The 24,887-nt window shown below is 38.5% G+C and overlaps 1 protein-coding gene across 16 annotated transcripts in view; it reads right to left on the bottom strand.

Moving 5' to 3' along the window:
• The window catches only part of SLC10A7 (solute carrier family 10 member 7), a 180,673-nt gene that overhangs the window by 72,462 nt on the left and 83,324 nt on the right, over window positions 1–24,887 (bottom strand). For 10 of the 16 annotated variants that reach the window (XM_083834712.1, XM_083834708.1, XM_083834707.1 and 7 more), the window contains one exon: window positions 12,659–12,694. Coding sequence is in view for 10 of the 16 variants with exons in the window: in XM_083834720.1 (XP_083690846.1) it covers window positions 12,659–12,694 (36 nt within the window). In the remaining 6 variants the exon portion in view is untranslated. The other 6 variants (XM_083834710.1, XM_083834704.1, XM_083834722.1 and 3 more) reach the window with 5 other exon arrangements.

The raw sequence follows: 24,887 nt of genomic DNA, 5'->3' as shown, positions 1-24,887 counted from the left end.
TGCCCATAAAAATGGGTTTGGCATAAAAACATTCTTCAGAAATTCAAAGACCGGAAAAAAAACAGAAGTTTCCCATGGTGAAGCATTTTACTTTATTCAGAAATGTAAAACTATAAGCTGTATCTAAAGAAAGTCACCTGAGGAGTAAAGGGCAGGTAGACCACTGTTGCAGACTGTGTATGTACTGCCTGGGAGAACAGTGTACACACCAATAGGGCTGTGTGTGCATGCAAGCTGAGCTCTTGGGGGGCGTGGGTGGCATCCAAACTGGGAAAGAACACAACACTGAATTCCCTTCCAGCACCCTAGGAAATCATGGGACTCTTGAGTGGGACCAGACAAAGTCTATTCTCCTGTAAACACATCCCACCACTTTCTTTGATAAGTCCCATTCTGAATGTACTCTAGGTAGAGAGCCTTGGGCTGAACACCCAGGGTACGTCTGTTTCTTATGTGTTACTTTGACTGGCAACATCAGGTGAGATTCGGCCTGGCCACTTAACAAATAAGGGCTCACCCATTTCATGCACAGCTCCACCATCCCCTCTAAGGGATGCAGGTGCAGCAGATGGCTGGAGGGGAGCTGAAGATAACGTCATTGATGAGGCTTTCAGTCTGCAAGAAGGGTGGCAAGTGAGAGCACCAAGATTACAGAGCCTAAATTCCCATGGAGGCAAGAGGGAGAAGTGCTTCCAGGGGAAGACTCAGATCACCCACACGAGTACCTGAAGTTAGACAGTACTCATATCTCATTCCCAAGGGAAACAGGGCTCATCTGCACGATTCCTGATTCCTTGCAGAAAGCAGAGCATCAAAATGCCATCATAGCACTCATGGTCTCCTTGTTTGAATTCTTGTAAGGAGCTTTTGAAATTTTAAAAGGTTCATAGTTTTTCAAACTGTATTTGGACTCTTTTTTCCTTCTGTATGCTGAGGAGTTAAAAGCATTACTTACTGTGTATTCAAAGAAGCTTTTTCAAGTGAAAGTGAAGATTTTTAAACTTTAAAATCTGCCTGAGTCACAGAGGAGAGAATCTAACCAAGCAGTCCACATTCCTGCACGGCTTTGTGAAACTGTGACACTTTGACAGTGGCTCTTGTGCATTTTTATAAAAACATTGATTGGACTTCTCTGTTTTAAAGTTTTATGCTTAGAGGGTGTTTAATCAGTTTCTCAGTCAGGAATGAAAAGCTGTTTAACAATGTAACACACTGCTGAAAAGGCAACCTTTCAAACATCAATTGTCTTGCCAGATTTTTTAAATATTACTTCTAAAACAGCATCTTCAAGTTATCATGGATTTGTAGCACTTAGTATATACACAGATAGATACATTTTTACACAATTAGAAACTGAATTACATATACTGTGATTGGATACTAAAGGAAACCACTCATATCACAGACCAATTTCCCTAAGATAAATAAAATTATTGTATTCAAAGAAACAAATCTTCTGTAGTAGGGTATAATTCATCACTTTCTCAACTGCACCCCAGCAACTCAGGCTCGGCTTGCTGTCACCTGGACCAGCAAAAGACCACCACAGACATTTCAGGTAACTGTCATGTCCTGACTACATTTTAAATGAGGCAAAAATACAGAGATCAGTCCACAACGTCAAAATAAATGAATGATTCATTAACTCCTTTTGCCCAGAGGAAGCGAGTTCTTCAACTACATTTGGCTTGGAGGGAAAAACAAAAAAACAGAACAAAACAAAAAATAACACTCTTCTCTTGACAAAAAAGTCATTTTGCTGCTTCTAACATGACTCCTCCCTCTTCTGGATGATCCTATGATCACGCTATTTTTGATCCTGTTTCAGTTGTGTAGTTGAGAATGCCATTATTGTGCCAGTCTCCAGCACTTTCGTTAAGTTTCTACAGAACAGAGTGGAGCTGGCTTCTTTCTGGGGTCCCGATACTCTGCTACACAACAGGCACAGAGGTTTGGAGCAGCATGTTTGCTCAGCTCCATGTCCCCTTCCTGCACTACTCTGGTGTTAGACTTCCCTGTCCCATCTACGGCACTGATATTATTTATTCCTCAGGCAGATTTCTGAATTCTGCTTCCCTTCAGTATATTGTGACAATAACTTCAGTGGGCTGTTTGGTTTTTGGTAAGAATCTGAGACAACAAGCCTATAAAAACTCCTGCATCATCTTAATCTTAAATCTATTCCCAGAGAAAGACACAGGAGATAGATAAAAGCTGAAGAAAAAAAAAAGACAGGAACTTTTCAATCACCCAGAAGAAAAAGAATTTTTAACTCAGCCTCTGGACACACAGAGGCTAACCATGAGGAATCGCACATGCATAGGGAGCTGAAGATAACGGATGCAGAACTTGACTAAGAACTGCCTCAGTGTTTGTAGTATGCGAAGTCATCAGGCTAACAAATGTAAGTGTCCCATGGGATCTCAGGTGCTGCCTGTGCTCTAGACTTCCTTTGAACTTGGCTGTGCTGGTCCCATCCATTGTAAGGATGAGTAGTGACAATTTAGGAACAGAGGAAACAAAATTCAATATAATGTTGATCAAACCTTTTTAAACATTTACAAATACAAATATTGTCAGAATGAATAACTATGATTTTACTCAGGTTTTAGTGGGATCAAGCTGAGATCTGTACTGCATTTGCTGTCAAGAAACGAACAAAACACAAAACCAAAAAAACCCCAACACCTAGATCTTCCACATTGCACTGAAATTAGCGCTGTGTTAAAATATCTGTTTATATTTGGCTGCCCTTCTTGTTATAACAACATCCATAACTAAATATAAAACTTTCTTCACAGGGAAGAAACCAGAAGCCCTGTTAAGAACGGCTGTAGGAACATCAACAGATTCAAGCTGATGATTTATTGCTCTACAGAGAAAATCTGGTTGCAATCTCTAATGGAAATAAAACATACCATTTTATCAAAAAGTGATCAAAAATTTTCATGCCAGCATATTGTCACGTCAGTCCTTGTCTGTGCTTATTTTAAAGAGAAGTTTAATACTGTAAAGTGATTGTCATGTTCTAATCTGGATAGCAGCATTTCAGTTAAAAGCTTATTAATGAGTGAGACATGTTTGAATAGAGTAAGTATTAAAAAAAAAAATAAAAAAAATCCTGAGGATTCCTTCCTGTGGAAAGGAACAGGCACTTTTTACTTAAAAATTCTGAGTGATTTCAGAAGGACAGCTCACATGAGCAGGGACTGCACCTTCTGCAAGTATTTGCTGGATCTGGCCGTAATAAGAGAGAATTCCAGGGAAACCTGTCCAAACAATTCAAACAATGCTGTCCCCATGCAGTACTTCAAACCTCACCTGTTGCATTCTTGCTAATTCAGTCTTAGACTTTCCTCCTCAGGAGACTTGTTAGAAAAACAAATTATTTAGTGGGCTTGTTTATGAGTTTGTGGTAAAAACATTGGCTTATCCTTAATTAATATGATGTACTCAACTGGTTGTGGTAAAAACAAAACCAAACAAAAGCCTTGCTTGCATAACACTAAGACAATTCCACTTCCAGGCCTAGACTGCCTCCGCAAGCCAGATGCCCTCTCCACTCACATCTTTCTGGCAGACTGGGTAGGTATCACAGTGGGTGTTCCCATGTCTACAACTGCCACTGATTCAGAAGAAACTGACCTCCTACCAGTCATTCCAAATTACAATCTGGTGTCACATGTGTTGCACACATTGAGTCCACTTCAGAGGCAGCTGTCCTCTGGGGCCTTACTCTTCCAGTGCTCTCCTCTAATTAACATGTTTCCTCAGATTGTGTCTTTGTACTCTAAAACACTGTCAGCCAACTTCAGCCTCACCATTTGTTAAGAACAGACAAGGAAGTAAGGCAGGGGTGAAAACAGGACTGAACTGTCAGGGAGGATCACTGGCTGCTCTCTTATGTGAGGTGTTAAATTTAAGCTTTTCCTTTCCACCTTTGGGACAGGATACCCTGAGACCTATCTTCTTAATTTTTTTCTTCAGTGCTGCTTCATCACTGCTTCTGGTTACTCTCATCCAGTCCAGATTCAGCTGCCTCAGAGGCCTGTTTGGACCACCCTGCCCTTTACGTCCTGCTGTGGATGACAGCCCTGTTACAGAAAGGAAGTGGAAGGTGATGTGCTTTTAGAAAAGATGTGGATGGGGTCCTCTTCAGTAATGAAGGACAGCGAACAAGGGCAACCAGCTAAACTAAACCCTCCCTTGCCTTGACTCCTGCCAGAACCCTTATCTTGACCCAGTCACTGTGGTACGCTGTGTTACAGCAGAAAAGTATACACATCACCCTAAATGACCCAAGTACCTGGCCAGTTACTGCAGTGATCTTCCGACTCTGAGAAGTAGGAAGTGGCTGTGCTACTGCATGGGAATGGTGTTGACAGGCACCTACAACTTCTACATTGCCTGGCTACAGGTTTCAGGTAGGAAATGGAGCTTGGATGTCTGACAACAAGCAAAAGAAGTTTCTTTGATCTATTCAAGCATGCAAAAAATACACTGGTAGGAAAGTATAAATCAGCCTTCTCACAAAAATTGAAAAACTAAATACTCTGACCTTCCTTCCCTGTTCTGCAATGTAGATTTCTATGAAAGATGTCTGAAGATGTTTCAGTAAGAACGTAGCAAGCCAAACTATTTACATTAACCAACTACCAAAGGGGAAGGAAAACAAAAAGCAGTAAGTCTTAATTTTACCTTCTTGGGAATACACGCTTGTCTGGCCTTAGGTCTTTAATTTATTCTGATCATGGGAATTGCAGAAGGAGGTTGAAAAGGATGAAATAGTCATTCCTGCCTAACATTTCACAACAGTCTACACAGAGCTGGCAGGTCACTAGGATGTTCTTCCTGCTCCACTGCTTTACCCTTCCCAAGCAATGTTTAGATAGCTCTGTGAGGCAGAGGTGCTGTGGAAGGGATGCCAGCTCCCAGAGACTGATCAAGAGTCACTGGTACTGAAACTGTCTGCCTCTAATAGGTGCGGACAGCAGGAGAGGGAAGGGAAAGGGAGGTACATCATTGAGAATGGAGCTTCTATACCATGAGAAGAAACAAGGTTTGGTATTCAAAAGCAAATAAGCTTCAATTTCCTAGCACTGGCAGAATTGGAGGTACCAAAAATAATATATATAAATTTTAAAATAAAGCTTTAAAGTCTGCCTATCAAAACCAGCAAGTTGACTCTTCCCTCAGAGAAAGGGACTAAAGGTACAACACAGATCATGTCCAGTGCTTTGGCAACTGTGTATTTTAACATACAGATCTTTTGTTGTTATTCTTAAAAACTTAAATGCAGATATAGGTCTTTAGTTCTGCTAAGAAAAAGGAAAAAGATGTTCTGGTCTCATGGTATATTTTGCAAATTCTTCCATATTTCTATACACTTCTCTGGCCATGGGAATTCATTTGGCACAAACATAAAAAACCCTGTCTGCATATATCCTCCCATTTCCAAAAAAGTCAGTTTCATAATCAGATGTGTAGAAAAAGAAAAGCTGACAAACTGCCAACTTTTAAAATGATTTTCTTTTTCTTTTTTTTTTTTTTCTTGGTAGAGCAAGGAGACTACATTTTAGGTATCTCTTGTTGAAGTGATCACAGATTCCTAATCCCATGCTGGGTTCCTCTATGACACATTAAATACCAAGACAACCCAAAAAAACTTGTCAATTTTAAAGCCTTTTATAGAGCTGTAAACATAACCATAGGAATTCTCAAACTATACCAGAGCTACAACTCTGCTTCAGCACAGAACAATGATCTTCAGGGCTCCTGTAATGAAATGAGACCACACATACAACCCAAAGGCACCTAAGCAGGAGTTAGATTTAGATGGTTAGTACCCTTAGAGAGCTGCGACTTTGGGACTAGCATCCAAACGCTCTGCTATGAACATGGGGTGACTAACTGGAAACAAATAGATCAGTAAATCACAGGATAATTAAGAACCTTGAATATTATGCATCCATGAAAAAGACAGCAGCGATGTACCAGAAGAAATAAATTATTCAAAACTGCTTGTACAAGGCCTGGATAAGCCCTTGTTGAGAATACCCTGCTACTGTGCACAATTCTTTTTACCTGAACTGAAGAAAGAATTACAACTAGAACAGGTGCGGAAAACACCTGAGAATGAGGGTTCTGTTTTATGAGCAAAGATTCAAAACGTATGGTTTGTTCAGCCTAGCTGAATGAAGTCTAGGAAAGGGGATAAGATGTGCACTATGTCTGAGCCAGGAAGATAAATCTCACAGAAATGCTATTCAGGTGCATGTAACTCTGGCAACGACAAATGTGCAAAAGACCTGTCACAAATACTTACCAAGGGAAAATTAGAAGTATCTCCTTATCAGAGACAGCAAGTTTCTAGCACTGCAAGGATGGAGGGGAGAGCAAAAATCTTAACTTTTAAAATGAAACATGTTCCGTTTTGAGATAAATCGCTCAGCATGAAATAGAGGAGGACTGGCTGTTCTGTGACTGGTTCCTCCCAGTGTCCTGCTTCTATGCATCCTGTCAAGACGTACGTTCAGTGTCTGCTGCGTAGAAGCAGGATGCATGCATAAAAGACTCCCCTAGCACTGTATAGATGTAAAATTCCAAGAGCAAAAACAAAGTAACAAAATGTTTTCCACAGAAATGTTACATATATTAGAGCTTTCTGCCTAGACAAATATACAATAATTTGTACATGCAGCAGGAAGAGAAGGACCCCCGATTATTCCCTGGCTGTTATCTGTATGCAATTTTATATAATAAAGCCATAAAACCTGCATTTGAAAATGTAATAAAATGCTTATGCAAATATTTCACAATAGTCATTTCAAACTTCTTGTTAATTGTAATGGGTTTGGATCAGATCTGAGTATTTTGTCTTCTCAATGATTAAAGAGAAAGTAAATGGTGAGGTAAATAACCAGGTAGAAATGATGATGCACTTTAAATCTTTCACATGAATGAGCTGATCTCTTAACAGCTAATGCACTGTGGTGCTTCTTCCCTTGCCCCCCCTCCCCCTGTAATCAGCCTTTTGTCACATACTAGTGAAATCCATTATCAACTTCCTTATCAACTTCCAAGGCTTTCCAGCTACTACAATATTTGCATATTTAACGATTCATTTGACTAGTATCAACTTTCATTTACCAAGTGTGTGAGGGGAAAAACAAGACATGGTGTGTAGAAATACATTTTTTTGTTTATTTTAAGTAATGAGAGCTCCTTTTAATAAAAAGATTTATCTGGAATACAGTAGCACAGGATTGGAGAAGACTTGGCAAAAGATTGAGAATTATTAACTTTTAAAACAAAGTTTTAATTTCGGGATTTTTAATTTAGTGGGAAAATTTTTAAACTTCAATATTTCAATCAACACCTAGTTTCATTCATGTCCTCCTTCACCAGTCATCTGACTTCTGCAAGAAGTCATCTTGTTTTTGTTTCCTCTGCAATACTTGCACAGAATTTCCTTCACTGACCACACCTAAATTTCTGTCACTTATGACATCACCACGACAACGCCACCATAAAAACATCTACTCTAAACACCAAAACTTTAAGAAGTTACCAGAAAAGAAAACATCACTGAATAAATCAAGGAAAGGAGCAAGCTGATAAAGCCTTAGGAAGAGTCCACTGTGACACAAATGTCACAGTAACCCCCTTTGGTAAAACAGCAAACATGGAAGCAGTGTGTGACAGTTACAGGAAGGTTTTGCCAAGTGTTTTCTTAAAAATACACAAGGATTTTGTATCCGCTTTTTAACATTCCATGTTGACTGGTTTGCAGGCACACTTCTGAAGACTGTACATACAAATCTAGAACACTTATCTCTAACATTTTCTTTGATAGCTTTCAATAACGATGCATAGCTTCATGCAATTTGACTTTTTCTTTGATAGCTAACTGACTGTGCTTCCGACAACTGCAGAGACCACTTCTGTCAAGGCACTGAACCTCAAACAGTAATTAAGAACATGGCAGAGCTGGGATGCTGTGCCATAAAAACTGCAGCATCACATTTGGCCCCAACAACTGTGCAGATGACTGATTTCTTGTATTTTGATACCAAATACAATCAACAAAATCATAAGCCTCTGTGGCTTGGTATGACTGTGAGTCCATGTGCTCAACCAAATTTCACAACAGAGCGGGAGCCCTATTCCAGTGCAGCTGGGAAGGGCAGAGCCATGCTCACAGGCGAAAGGTCACTGCTTCCTCTTGCACCGTAGTACAGTATCTACACACACTGATTCCAGGGCAAATCCAAGAGACATGGACCTTGCTGAGGCATCAGGCTGCCCTCCATCCTGGGCGATACAAAAGCACATAAAATCTCTGAATGAAAATTAAACTCCATTCATAGCTATTTCTGCTTTTCAGTCACAGACATGCATGTGTGATATTATAGATATATATATATATATATATATATCTGTGTGTGATATATATCTGCTGCAGAATACAGTACTCCTGAAGTTCTGTTTTTCAAATGAGACATTATAAAAAGGCACTGACAACTTGAGGCTATCAGAGATCACAGCACTATTATCTCCGCAGCATGATGATACCTTTTGTTTAACTGTCTTTTTGCAATGTCAATATGCCCAAATGCAGCATACTTACGAATTTAAATCATAAATACTTGCAGGTGGATAGGAGTTAGCCTCTGTCTCAGCCACACATCAGTATGGACTGGAGCTTCTTTTACCTATATTTATGGAGAGTTTATGCTAAGTCAATAGAACTGGGTTAAGAAATACAAGGTTCACTAGTCAAAGCTGGAGTGTCAGATTTGGGTCAGTTCCTCCTACCTCTGCTCCCTCTGCTAGCTCACTGGATACTTTGTCACCTCCACGAGTAACCACCTTGCTTAGCTCTCATAATTTCCTCAGAAATTATGCCAGGACAGGCAGTTATTTAAACCACTGAAATGTAAAGGCTCTTTATGAAAACTTTTTCTTTTGAAAGATTACAAAAAAATAGGGGAAATGTTATTACAAAAATAAAGGGAAGTAACAGTACTGTTTCATACCCAAGTGACTAAATTGCTCAGGAATTACTTAACTATATCAATAAATAATGACTACAAAAAGGTTATTTCCAAAAGCAAAATTTCTTCTTTGCTAAAATTTCTAGCATTTTTTTTCTCTCTACAATGTACTTTTGAGCAAACAAATCAAAACTTATTTCTCTGCCTTAAAAATCTTCATGATAATTGGTTTCAGCTACGTACCTGACCTGACAAGAGGGAGACAGACAGTATCCTTCTTTGAATGCTCTGGTACACACACTCCTAATCACCATTAATGAAACATTGCAGAACGTTGCAAAGAAATGTGAACAGCATAAACCTATGTTAACTTGAAACTGATGTATCTTACAGTACTTTGTTTCAATGCTTCTCCTCACCATATATATGAACCCTAATCAATTATATATAGTTTATGGGACATTGCCCATTTATAACACCGTTGCTGGGAATATATCATATTAACTGTTAATAATAAGAGTTAACATGAAGATGATGATATTGCAGATTAATGCATGTGGAAGCCAAGATTCAATAGCTTCTTATTAGGTAAAACGTTAATCAGAGGTATCCATGCTGAAGGCTGCTATTCTTTAAAGTCTAGCTAAGCGTTCTCACAAGGATACAGTCTGGTAATTACATGCACAATATTTAAGGTTTCATTAAATCAAATGTAACCTCTTAGAAACCTTTTTTTGAGTAAGCATTATAACCAAAAGTTTCATAGCAGAAATACAGTTTTCAGAAATGTAACTGACAATCTTACATTTAACACCATTCATTTAAGATGACAAATTATTTGCATTAAATGCATTATTTATTACAAGCTTCAACATGTCTTTATCAATGTTGTTTAGACAACTTACATTTACATTACCAGGCAATTAGCAACTGAAAAGGCAATACAGAACACTATATTCTCCGGTGCACATGGGACAAAATTTAAACCATAATCACTACCACAGGTTAAGCTACATAACAACAACAAGCTAATGGACAACAATCTATTTTACTTCTGGCAGCACTAAGGATATTTTATGTGCTATATACAAGGAACCTTACAAATAGGATCACTAATAGAATATAGCATTCAGACTATATAGTAGTATGACTCTGTGGAAGAATTAATGCCAGTGAGCACCAAATTCATGAATCAAAATTCACTGGAGGCATTATTGAGTTCACAGGTCCCTGAATGGTATTCAGAAGCCCAGCTCAGTTACTGTTGAGGTAAACGGTATCTTGAAACTTGAAATCCCACCCTGTATTAATTAAGCTCTAAAACTAAGTTGGCATGACTAAATTAATGAATGGTACAGAAAGACAAACAGGAAATTACTAGTCACTGTTTCTCATTCCACGGTAATGATGCAGTACCATATGAAATGATCAAGCAACAGGTTTAAAACAAGCCAACAGAAGTGTGTGAGCTATGTGCTTGCTGCCACTGCATGTTGAGGAAGACAGATGTATCAAGGAAATTCAAAGAAAAATTAGAGAGGTTGACAAGAAAAGAAGTGTTCAACAGTCCAAACCGTAGACTGCCAGGGTACAGGAAGAGTACAGCAGAGCACATACATTTAGTTTGCTGTCCCAAATACCTGCCACTGGATAAACTGAACCTTCAGAGAGGGCCTCATCTTGACAAGATGTGTGGCTGATCTGATCCGAATGACTGTTCTTTATGTGTCAAGACCTCAGCAAAGGTATCAAGGAGTTTTAAATATTTACTTAACTCCAAGAGAAGTCCTCAAGTTTGGGGCTTTGTGACAAAGACCGCAGCTTTGGGAACTCCCCCCCATCCCCAGACTAGTTTGGTTATTACTCTGATGAAAAAATAATACGTGTTTATCTTCCTCAAAAAGAACAGCTCGAAGTCATGTTACAAACAGCAGAACAATTAATGTGCATTTTACACACTTCTTATACAAACATCTCTAGGGCTTGTAGGAAGAACAGAAGCATATGCTATGCCTTCTGGTTCTTGCACACAAAAAGTTTTACCATCTCTACTGAGAAGTAACAGTAATAAACTGCAATTTAGGGAACAGAATATTTTGTTATCTGTCCATAAAGTCACTGAAAGAAAGATCTTTATCTTGCTTGAAAAGGTATGCTGATCATTCCTTAACGTTTCAAGTTCTACAAAAAACAGTCCTTTCTTAGGTTTGGCTATACAGAGAACCGTAACTCAGCGGGGTATAGCAGGGGGAAAGTTGCCAGAGAGATAAAGTAAAAAGAGATGAAGTTTCAGTCGCTTAGAAATAAAGACACAAGTCTCCAGATAAGTGCTTGCCTGGAAGATACATGTTCCATATGGGAGGTAAGAAGAGAGGAAAACAGCGAAGCAGATCATCTGGAATCAATTTATTTGGTGAAAGAAAAACAAACCATCCATTTTTCTTAGAGCAATTGTCTTTCTCAACCATGGTAAGTCCATGGTCCCAAGAATACAAGGAAAGCTCTGCTGGTGTGTATATGATGTAGTCAAAGCAGGTCTTGTGTAAACAGAGCTGTGTCACATAAATTACAATCTGCTACAGTAAAATAAAAATACTCTAAAATAAAAATCTTCCCACACAGCTTTACTGAAACAGTAGCTGATGTTACAACTACTCTCACAATCCTATTTGTCCCAGTTTAGTAGTATACACCGCTATATATGTATATAGTACATCTGCTGCTTGAACATCCCTACTATAAACAACCTGCTGCTTACAAATTATTTCAGACTAACTCCACACTTGCTTCCCTTTCCAGGGTGCTGGCTTACATATCATATGATTAGTAACATAAATAAGCAAGACAAGTGACACCTCTCCTGAAATCCTTGAAGTGCTTCAGCCTACTTCCTTCCTCTTCATGAAGCCACAATCCCCAGTAACTTGCACCATACTTTGCCTGCAAATTCCCCAGAAGCATCAAGACTTGCTGACACAGGACTTACTGAAGAGCCATCACCTGTCTGTTAAAGTCTCTTCATTGTATATTCAATAATATCTACTATCATTCTGAAGATAAAACTTGGTCTTTGCCCTTCTACCCCAGACTCTGAGGATCCTGACTGAGCATAACAACTGAGAAAGTCTTGAACTAACAGGAATGAAGCAGCATCACCTTAGTGATAAACAAGGGCTCCAGTCATTTGTCTTTCTGCTTCCGACATCACTAACCATTACCACAAAAATACCCATGAGCTTAGTTGCCCAAGAGTGCAGCTTTGTTGATCTCAGCAGCGCTCTCTCCAACTGGCCTGTCACCCATTCCAGATCATTATAATCTTGTTCAACTCCTGCATGTGAGAGCTCTTCAAGAGATCACCTAACTGGTTGATCACCTTACGTGGCAAGCCTTTGCATTTGACCCAGCCCAGCAGCACAGGGTTTTGTGATGCTGCAACAGCAACAAGTTTTGGTCTTCTTTCAGTAAAGTGCACTTACTGTTTGCTTTCATTGTGACACGCTTTTATGTCCCTTCTGGAAGGCAGTTTATTTCAAATACCAACCAGAAACATCTCCCGTTACTTAAGCATGGCTATACCACCCAAATCTCTGTATTAAATATGCTATTTAATAGATGCAAAATTACTCAGTAAAAAGACTTCTTAAGATCACAATACTTACAAAAAGCAGAAGCAGAAGTGGAGTTACAACAATGCCCTGGAAGAAATAAAAAAAAATGTCCATTAGTCAGGGAAGTAGAATACTCTTTTCTTCATTTTACCATGATACATGGAAATACACAAATGCCATTCAACATCGTGGAAATTAAGTGACAAAAAGTTCAACTTCACTCTTCAGTGTACTTTCTTTAGCATCTGTATGTCGATCATGTTATCAACTATACTCAGTACAAAGTTATCTTTTTCTACCTCTAGCTTTCCCCATTTTGGGCCTAAGCCTTTCTAATCTGAAAGACAGAAATACAGATCAATTATTTTAAAAAACATATTAAAGCTCTCCCCTCACTGTGCTGTATCTTAACTCCATGAGGCTGCCCCTCCTTAGGGGAAGACTTGTGATTGAGTCCCGTGCTACCCAATCCCAAGTCTTCTTCTGAGCAAAAGCCACATCAACTGTGATGAATTAGGTGTCGTGACTGTGTAATGTAAACTGATACTCCCCAAGGAAATGAGCTGAGATCTCAAAACTCATTTCACTTGATTAGACTTCGTGTCTCACTGGTAGAAGGCAAGTCTTTCATCTAATTTAATCACACAGGACCACCTCCGTTTTCCACATCCCCCAGGCAGACGCAAGCAAAAGGATTTTTTGTCTTCACTGACAAGGAACAGGTTTAAAGCTGATGATTGGACAAAACAGAGGGTTTTAAGTTTCATGAGAGCAAATCTTTAAATGAGTTGTTTGGGTTGGGAGTTAACATGACATGCATCAGTTTCATGACTGCAAAGAGCAATTCCCCATCATCCTTCCATCTGACTTCAATATTTTATTGTTGCTCAACAAAATTATTTTATCATTTAATGTATGCTAATTCACAGAGCTTGCTCAGAATTTCTCTAAGACAAGACCGTTCTTCATCCAAACATTTCTCAAGAACAGTTCCTTTGGCTATTCATAAACTTCATGGTATAAAGAATGACAGTACAAAATTTGCTTATGTTCATCTTTAAGGATGCTTATTTTCTGTTTGGTTTTGTCTCCACACAAAAAAAATAATTAAATAAAAAGACAGCTTTTCATTTAGCCTTGAGTAACACACCTTTACTTAAATATTTTGGAAGCTAATATAAAGAAAAACCTTATATGACTAGTTTTGTATTTACTTTCTGGGTCCACAACAAGTCACTAATTCAGACACTAGTGCCCACTATGCACACAGAGCTCCTCTTGTACTCTTAAAACAAAATGCAAGAAGTAAATGCCACAAGAAGGGTAGAGGAGACAACAGATAAGCTATGCAACTTGAAGACTCTGCAGAATTTTAAAACATATTTTGAAATTAATAATATATGCTGTATCTGACTGCCCCACAGCCTAGCTATCCATAATCATTTATCTTTTTGCAAATGTCACAGCTGAGATGGATCATAAAAGACTAGAAATAGAAGAAGCAGTAAGAATTGCTTTAGGGAGTCACTCACTGTTTACAGGGAAGCCTAGACCAAAATGCAGATACAGTTATAAAGAAATATAGATGTTCAAGTACATCAGCTGTAAAGGATGAAACAGAAGCTGAGAAAGGGAGGAGGCACTAAGAGCTGAACTTGTGAACAGCAGCATCTACGATGCTTAGAATGGAGAGCTGACAGTAAGATCTGTATAAAGCGGATGCAGCAGTCACTTCATCAGAATGGGCAAACTCTGGAAAAACTACTAAGAATACCTGAGCCTCTTCTTCCCTTTTCCCCATTGACAACTACATTGCACAGCTCAAACAGTAGCAAGTGGCTGAGTACTCCCTAAGCACCTTGAAGTTTTGGGATAGCAGAAAACAATTGGAATAGGCTTCCAACTTCAGATTTTTCTGGGCATGAGCAACGTGGAGCATGAATGGAGCAGGAGGCGATGCACCTACAGCCAGCTCTCCTCTAAACCTGAAGGATCTCAATGATTCAGCACCATTAGCCATTTCTTGTGTGCTTCATACCTCAGAGCATCCCACAGCACTTTTATACATTACAGAAAAATGCAAAGGTAAAAACAAAAGAAAACAACCCTCTGCTTTATCTCGATGATGGATAAAGACAGCATCCTTCCTCTTTAGGACGGGACCTCTGACTTGGTACATATTTGCTATGGAAGCTTTGAGATACTAACGCAATGGGCAACAACAGCTGCTAGTTCAAAGCATGTAATTTCATAAAAGAAAACGTTACCTCTGTGACAGTAACACTTCTTCCTAATTCTGTAAGTGGAGGGGAAGAGAATCCCTTTATACATCATAAATAGAATCCTGACTGTGCTTGTTGAAAATCTAGTGTTCAAAAGGTCAATTCCAGCAATTCTTTAGAAAGTTTTGCAATTAAACCTGGAGATCTTGATAATCAGAAGTAAGTTTCCCGTTGTCTCACCACAGAAAGGATTTATGAGGTTGAATTTGCCCATTTGCAACACATAGGCAATTCCCTGGGAAGCTAAACAATTACCTGACAGTACAGACAAGTTCATACTAAAAAATAGATGCTGTTGCAGAATGAGATTAATTTGATGTTAATGTTTTATTTTGATATGGAATTCTCGCTGGAAAAAACAAGGACTACATTAATACCAAGGATTTTTTTCAGTCTGTGGTGCTGCGCTGACTGTGATTGTTTACAGGGGCAAACAAGGCAAGATTTGTTAGGGGAGAGAGCCTGCTATCAGACTGCCTGATATAGCTGGAAAAGAACAACCAAACCCTGTGTACATAAAGCCCATTTATGTGTTATATGAACACACTGGTGTGCTTTTATGTGCAAAAGCCCTTCTCTTTAGGTTTCTGTTCCAGACTTGAAGGATTCACATGACTAAAGCATATCTAACAAAAGGTATTACCTTTCCCTGCACACACTGCCTGACTTCAACACATTACCTTTTCGTTAGAAACGTGCTCCTCAATACGCTCATAAGCACTACGCGACGCATCTCAATTCAGACCCACTAAAGAATAACATACAGAGCACGTTCAGTCTAAAACCAACTGACAGAAGTTACAGACAATGACTTAGGTTTCTAAGGTAAAAACAAAATGTAATTCACCCAGACGAAAAGGAGGAAGAGAATGGTTACTCTACCCCGTCCAGCTAGAAGGCTGTTAACCAGGCATGTTTTGCCCTGTGTGATGTGACTAAGACAGGCAAAAAAAAAAAAAAAAAAGGAGTGGGAAGGAAAAATAAGACTATTGTTTTTAAGTCCATCGGACACAAACACCATCAAAGAGCAAAAGTATCTAACTTTGACTCCCTGCCTCGCTTTCCAGGCAAGTGCTGTCAAACACCCAGTGTATGGAGATAGACAGATTGTAGATTAGCACTTCCAGCAGAAGCCGAGCAGCTGCCCTTGAGAATGCAAGGTCATTACACAGTTTTAGCATCTCCAAAGTTCGGGTGGAGTGTTAAGTTTTCTGACTGCTGCCCACAATGGAGTCAAAGTTGTAAAGTGACTGCCGTTTGCCATCAGCAGAAAAACTTTCAAGAAATCCATTTACACCTCTGATGTGAGAGACTGACTGAATATATTTCAATGATTTTAGTGGAAAAGGAAGAAAACAAAATCTCAGCCTGACCTGAGACACTGATACAAAATAGGAGTCTGAACAGTCAAATTAGGTACTGGTAAATACACTTCTTTTTACGGTATCATAAAACACGTCTTCACATTAAACTATCTTAACAGAGTTTAAATACATGTGTGTGCATGCATGTGCACATGCCCTTTAGCAGGAAGGAGGATACATGGAGATGCATTTAATTGCTATTTGCCCTGTATAGATAAAATATGTTCAGAAGGTTTTTAGAGGTTTCATTCAGTACAGCACTGCTGTAGAGCAGATATTAGAAGGTGTTTTCTTCTCCAAGAGAATATGTAGTATCAATACATGTAATTGGCTGCCAAATTGGACAGCAAAAGGAAGTAACATAATGGATTTGAATCTATAATGGCAAATCATTAAGAAAGAAATTATGCAAATAGTAAGAGCAAAGTGGGCACAGATCCAAAGGGACACATGGTAGAAGACAAGTAAGGATTATTGTAATGAGGCATGAAATACATGTGAACTTTCCTTCGTTTCCTTTACCCACAAATTTCCCATGCAATTTTTCTTCATTCTCACAGGTCATCAGTATGACACACATATGGCAATTACTAAGTGGGGAAAAAAAAAAGTTTAACCAAAGCAGCCTCTGGTTTGTTAGAAGTAGGACTAGAAGGCAAAAAAAATACATAATACATAATACATGCATATTATATATATATATATTTGTAATCAAGGCACAGAAGAAATGCATAATTTCTGAAATCAATTACCTACTCATGTGCTTAAAGGTAATTTAGTGCAGGGCACAAAAGGAGCAAAAGTATAAGCCTCCTTAAGTTATAAACTGAATAAAGGTTACTAACAAGTTAACCGGATGGCTTTTCCATTACTACTGATAGGGTAATATGTGAGAAAACTGGCTATGAACTCTGGAAAACGCATTCAGAAAACAATCTCCACATATGTGGAGACAACAGTACTGCATATTTGTTGTCCCCCTCGCTCCCTCTTCAAGAGTCAGTGCCACTTTTCGGAAAAGAAAGTGCAAGTCCCTCCCCACCCTACCTCCCAACTAAAACCAATCTAGGCAGTTTTTCTGCTTGCAGTGTGAGATGGACTTTACCTCAAAACATGTATTATTTCTGTTTCTTCTTATGTCATTTGTTTTCTTGCTTTTGTGCTTGGAAATGGTGGTGGTGGTTTGGTTTGTTTTTTTGTGTGCCACCCAATATATTTCTTTTTTTTTTTTTTTTTGACAAATTTGCAGACCACTTCACAATGTTTTTCATTTCAAATAGTAGCCCTGCCCCTAGTAAAGTACTTCCAGGTCTGAATTAGGTATGTTTGTGAGCAATACAGGGTAACTAGTACCAAATTTCTGACAATACACTTAAGTAGATGTTCTCAAAGTCTGGTACCATCACAACAGGAAAACAAGCGGGCTATCCCAAAGGCCCAAAAGCTTATAGAACATGATACAGAGACTGTAAAGACTGCAACAGCTCTTAAAGTCAACTCCATCTATTCAAGAGAAGGACAGCAAGACTTCTCCTACCCTCAACCCTCACAGCTCTACAATTCCACATTGTGACATGGTGCCTGCATAAAATACTGCTTATTGGATAGGACATTACATTACACACCCTCTTCAATAGGCTGAATTAAAATATAGTCCCATGCTGACCTGTTCTGTAGTAATCTTAATTTTAGACATTACAACAAGATCGACTCCTACTTCTGAAACAGGGCTTTCATATACCTGAATAACCAGCCAAAAATCTCAGGAAAGAGGAGCCTACCCGCTTCTTTCACCCACTCCCAATTCTCAAGAATGATGATGCATAGCCTCGAGACACACACCACAGAACAAGTTTAAAACCTCCACGCTAAATATACTTCTTTGGTTTCAAACCAGAAGAGCAAAACAACTAAAAGTCACATTGTGAGGGCCTGTGCAAGGCCTTGTGAAACCATCATTGTGTAATGAATGGAGTCCTAACAGAAAAGGGTTGCACAGGCAACTGTGAATTTTGCACATCTCAAGGTTTTGATTATTAAACCTTTTTAATACAATTTCAAGTCTAATTTCAATACAATTTCAATACTTTGGAAAATATTTCAGTGCATTAGTACATGGACCAAGTGACTGCAGGTGCATTTGAGACATCCTTTTTCTGGATTCTTTGAGCAGCTTTCAGTATTTGCGTAAGCATGGCTTTAAAAACTATGCTGTTCATTTGTTCCTACTTAAAGGCAACACTGGAAATGACAAATTTGTGCTAAATTAGATGCTGAACTAGATCTCTTAGTTTCCACACTGACGCATACACTCTCCTCCCCCCCCCCCCAAAAAAAAAAACAACAAACAGTCCATGTAAATGACGTAAGTGTTGGTTTTCACCTCTTGCAATTTCAGAGGTAGAGTTAGAACTACACTTTCCGTTGTGCTTGTGATTTCAGTCACCGCCTCACAACGCATCTTCAGTGTTCCTTTGTTGTTCTCCCCCAGGGACATCACAGAAGCTCATGATTCCAAAATAACCACTTGTCTTTTGTTTTCCAATTTTATTATTTTCCAAATTATTTAAACTGCAGAACATGGGCTTCTAAAAGTCTCCTATTTCACATCCCTTCCTTGTCAGCTACTCCAAAGATGTTATTGGTCTTGAGAAGGATTATACAATTGTAGGACTTCAGAGTGAAATATTTAATTTAGCTCTTTAGTGTACTGTTTTATATCAAATGACTGATCTGAATACTGAGAAGAACAAAGGCTTTATGAATTGATACTTTTTAGAATGCTAGATACACCCATTCTCCCCACAATATACAATATGAAAATGCAAAAGGATATTGAAAAAAACAAAGTTAAATTCACATGTTTTGTTAAATTCAGTCTACAGCACTAAGTCAACGAACTACAATACAAAATTGAAAATACAGCTTTGCATAACCCAAATTCAACTATAGTTATAAATAAGTACAACAATAGCTGCAACTTATCGAATTAGGCCAATATTGGATTTTAATAACAAAACTGTAAAATTAGAAGTGCTGTGTCAAATGGCTTTTCCTTTATTGAAGGAGACAAAATAAACCAGATTTCATATCAACTATGAGATTATGCATAGTACTTCGTGAATTGTTCCAGACATTGCACCACCTTTGTTCTGTTGTGACAACCTGGTGTTCTCTTCTATGAACCTGGTGTTCTCTTCTATGGAACGGGAAATTTGAAAAAAAAAGATATTAAAAAGTGTACTAGCATCAGATAATCATAGAAACCAAAAGTATTTTCATTATTTATTAGGAATTACTAAATGCAAATGTTCCCCTTACACACACTTTATGCAAGTACGAAATCAACACGGTATCAAAATTAATTAAAGCAGCCAGAAATCAGTACTTCCAATGTAACAGAACCTGGGCAGAAATACAGTGGTCTGAAATACTGGCATAACATTACTACCTGTGTTGTAAATTTAGTGGAAAAAAAAATCAAAAGGAGAAACTATTGTTTCCAGCAGTTTTGAGGGGTCAGGCTCCAGTACAGGGTAGAGAGTTAAGCGAAGAGTATGAGTATTTCAGGAAGGTAAAACTCCATATAAATATAGTTTGCCTGGCTTCCCAGCAGAGGGCATCTTCAACACATCAGAAATTTTCTTTTTACGAAACAGTAAAGTCAGTAAGGACCCTGAGTTTTAAAGTAACTATAAAAACTTCTTTGGGCTTTGAAAGTGAAGAAGAGCACTTGAAATGATGCACAAAATACAAAAAAAAAAAAAGTCTTAATCAGAGTTGGAAATAAGTGCTTCTGTCAAGCATCCTGAAACCTGATAGCTTACATTAGCATGAGTGAAACTCGGTGAGACAGGAGTTGTCTGGCAGCATGTGGAATAGCTCCCGCGATGGACAGGGGGATGCTGCTGGCTGAGAAAACTGCTCCTGGCTGCACTTCCCTTCAGCTGCAGCAACCTCTCGCTACTGTGCGTGACCAAAGGGGTCGTGGAGAGCCTTTGCATGCCTATTTGGGACAGGAGCGAGCCACACTCCCTGCTCAAACTTGCAGCGCCCTCCTGAAACATTTTATTAGCTCTCTTGCACAATGCAAGAAGTTGGGTGTCTTGTTAACATCTTCAGTGCATGCAATGATACCGCCGAGACAGTAGCTCCAGCTCTTTCCCATTTCCTCTTCTGTCATTCTTGCTGACCATCATTCCTGGCCCCAATGCTTTCTCCCTCTCCTTCACATCTCATCCTGATAATCTTTTAAACTTCCTCATATGCACAATACTTTTTCCAAATTCCAGCTCATTAAACCACTGTCTGTTCCTGTTCAGATTTATTTCTTGTGCAGTGTCATCAGAGAACAAGATCACTAATTCTGTACATCAGCACAGGAACTCAATTTACACATTGCCATTAGGTGGGCCTTCCCTAGAGGAGGCATAAAAGGAAGAAAGGGACTTCTCAATCATCCCCACCTGTGCATTTTTCAGACTGATCCCCTTCCCTTTGCAAAAGTCATTTTGACACAATCCTGTAACTTCTCACAGGCAGAAAGGTTCCCACAGCACCTAGCAAGGCCTTAGTGGGACTGAGGAGGAAAGCAGAGCAGCTTGGGGGATCAGGGTGCCTGCAGGTGTAAGCATGGCCCTTTCTTGATAAACAGCTGCATGCATGATATGGATATAAGGCACAGTTACATGCTTTGGAGCTTATGTCAAGTGCAATGTATGGTAGTGCAGTGCTAAGAACGCACTACAATTTCTCCTTGTTTTGAATGTAGGAAACAGAAATGCAGTAACATACACATTTTAGAAAAAAAAGTTATTTTTCCATTTAATTTTCATGTATATTTTCTTGAAAAAGAAAATTACAAGTGAATCTACCTACATTAACCAGCAAATCCTAATTTTAATTAATAGGAAGACATTAATAGGAAAACATGCCAGCCTCAACACCCCTGCTATCACAACACCATTTAATAGCAGGAAACGATGGCACACTAGATGGTGCTGTGGGACCTTCCAGGGAAAAGAAATTCCTTCTAAAAGAGAAGTTGTAGTATTAAATTAGCCATATAGTTGATTCCATGTTTTGAAACACATTAAAGAGTATTCAGTCACAACTAAGAGAAACCAGAACTACAGAAATTAAAGGAATGCACTAAACAAACATCATGTTTTGCCTGATATTTCTTTTTGGGATAGTTAAATGCCCCTCTTCCACTGGAATGGTTTCTCACCTCTACTTCCCAAAACAAGAGAAAGCAGGTTTTCTTATGCTCTACACCAGCCTTTTTTTTTTTTTTTCAAAGGCTTCTTCAATATGTAAAAGAGAACTGGAAAAGTGATGTCCAAGGTCAGAGATCAGATACAGAGAAAGGTCCCTACCAGCTTTTTCTGATCTTCCTTGTGAGCTGGACCTAATCACTCTCTAGAACTCAGTATTTTATTCCAGAAGTGTATATGTATATATATAAAATGTTTTAGAACAATAATCTTTGAATTAACTAAACTTTGAATTAACTTTTCGTGCTCTGATTATCAGTTGTGCAAAAGAAAACAGAAGCATAAGGGAAAATTACAGAAACCTGGAAGAGAAGCTATAACAAATACTACAGAAATAAGCAGTCGTCAAAATGGATTTATTTCTTTTGATACCCTTCCTTCTAACTGAAAACTAAACTGAATAGTTTTTAAAAAAAACATAAACACACCATCGATATTTGAACCAAAACACATTTCATATTTTTAACATATGTACTTTGTTTAGATAAACTCCTATCTCCCTCATTTTTCTTAAAGCCAAGAAACTCAAACAGTACAAGTATAAAAAAAATGTACAACTCCTCTATCAGATATGGAAGAAAAACTTTATATAATGGGCAGGAACGTTGTGCCAATAAAAACCCGTAAGCGTTCATTCATTAAACAGCAGTAATAAAACACTTAATTGGGATTGCAAAGGTCTCTTGGTGACTCACTATTCAGGAATACCACTTCAAAATCTATAAAGTGCTGGAATAACTACTCCCACTCACCCAAACCATGGGTTTGGTCTCTGGTACCTGTGAAATAAGATACTACCCCTCCTCTCAAATCAGACCAACAGCATTGTTACTCTATAAGTATCAATACAGACAAATTAGACAGCTTACATTTGTTTTGTCAGCAAAATTCCTTATCAGCAAAGGTGCTACCTACACTCTGTAGGGTGAGAAATGCTCTCCAAATTCCCTTAGGATAAATGATGCTCAGGACCCTTCAGGATTGCTGCCAAGACTGCTAGAAAGTTAAATTAATAATAATTAGTTTGTGAGCGAGCTCACTCATATATTCTCTTTTTCTTCTTTAGTCTAAGTGCCCAAAATTGTTTTATTAAAATGCATGACAAAGCTCATTCGCTCTATTTTCCCTTATTGTTCCCGGATATGATTTCCTTTCAGAATTGAGCATTTCCAAAGCGTTAAGCCAAACCCAACCAAAATACACGCACACGTGTGTGTGCGTGCGCACGCGTACACACAACCCCCCAGACCCAGCCCCCAATATGGTAATCTATAGTGCTTGTGTTCTGTGCTGCCTGCCTGGCCCCAAGTCATCAATAATGAATAGAAATGTACAGCTACAGCAGTAGCCTGTGTCATGGGCTTGTCAGGGATTTTTGAAAAGGAACAAAAACACAGGTTTGCCATTTCATTCTATCTTCTTTGGCAAACACAAGACAGAGGAAACAAAGGTGTATTTTAAAAAGGGAAATATGATTAACCCTTTTTGTACTAATTGATGGTTTCTTCTACCATACAGAATAGAAAATTATTTGCTTGTAATGCAACCAGTATTCTCTTAGGCCTGGGAATTCAACAATAATGTTGATTTTGAGCACAGGGAGGGGAGGTTGTTTCTATTTTAAGATAATGAATACATACTGAAGAGGAGTCAAATAGCATGGTTTACATAGAGGGAGGGGAAAAAACGGTTTTGTCTTCCAGGAAACCCAGCAAGTTCAGCCTCAAATAAAATTGTTTTTGAAGAAGAAACTTAATGCACACAAACACATATCCACACAGTCAATAAAAACAACAGCATTATTAAACATATGCAGATCCTAATAAATTAGTTAGACAATGTTAGAAAGGATGCGGTTATTTAATCTATTATTTCTTTTTAGTTTTCCCAAATACATTTCTACAGACATTGTGACTGTAGTCTTGCAGGAGTGATTATCTTGCATTTTCCAAACAGACCACACCAGCTGGTACACTACCAATCCACCCCCTGGGGAGGGTGGGTGGCAGATTACAAAATGTCCACAGGACATGCAAAAACTAAACTGATTGAAAACCCAGTTGTAACCCTAAATCTTTCTTGCTTTCTACATCTGCATAAATTCCAGAGTAACTCTTGCACTGTATTTTGATAACATCAACTTCTGTAGGAACTTCAGTAGTAGGTGGGTAAATATTCTCCACTTTGGAAGATGGGACTGAAGATGCAGCCTTCTTTTCAAAAAGCCTGGAAGTAAATAATTTGTGTAAGAAATTAAATTATATAAGCATTTGCTTTCAAATGGGAATCAAAAGCAAGATGTCTCAACTCAAATTATGCTGCCACACCACCTTTTCCAGAAGCAAATAGTAAATGGAATTACATGGTTTAAAAACAACTGAAGAAAATCTTCAGCAATCAGTAATAAGATTTGAACAGCCTACTCTGTGTGCTGACCTAATGTTACCTTGTGATAACTGTTTTTAATGCTTAGAATGGATTATTACAGTATTCAGCCGAATTGTGCATAAATTGCTGAACATTCACAGGTTAAATATGTTATCAATGAGTGAATAAGGAAAAGGGAACATAAAGCACCTTTTTGTGGCAGATAATATAATAACTGCCTCAAAAATCACAAATCACTACAGCACACAAAGGTTAAAAGTACCAAACTGTAGAAAAGTGATTCTGTTTAGATTAACTAGGTGCAGACAAAGATCATTTAGTAACCAAAAAAAAAAATCTTTATTCTGTTTGAAGAGTTACCAGACTATTTTATAGCAGAGAAGTTGTTTTGGAATTCTGACTCCAAACATGCTTCAGCACGACCGCAGTGATTATCATCCATTTCACCAATTCTATACAAGCAGTAAAAACTGCTTCTTTTCTCCCGGTGACAAGTTTTTGTGCTTTTGCAAGAGCTCATCCACCTCTCTAGCCTATTGTCCAAACACAGGGTTGAAAGCATGAAACTTTGGTATTGTTTTGCATTTTTTTTTGCATTGCTTTGGATATCCCCACAGCATAGACATCTGCTTAATACATGTCTTAAAATGCCCAACATGCACATTTGGAACAAGAAAATGTAGCTTTTTGTTCATCTGGAGTAGGGTGGGCCAAAGCCCATATTCTTGTTATCAATAACGCCATACGGGTCTCAGAATATCTTGTAATTTTATTTTAGTTTAACCATCTGCTTCGAAGATGTACATTTTTTAAAATGTTATTCCTCGGGTATGGATGAGGATCTCATTCATGACCAGAAAAAAAAAAGCAGCATTTTTTCAATTACATGCTATCTCTAAAGTCACAGGTGACCCATTTGAACAAGGTCTTGCTTACAGCAGCATGCCACTTAGCTGAGCACCCTAAATCG

Source organism: Anser anser, assembly GCF_964211835.1.
Source record: "Anser anser genome assembly, chromosome: 4".
In the NCBI taxonomy this organism is placed as follows: Eukaryota; Metazoa; Chordata; class Aves; order Anseriformes; family Anatidae; genus Anser; species Anser anser.
Note: the sequence above shows the minus strand (reverse complement) of the source record. Positions and strands in the feature narration are given on the sequence as shown.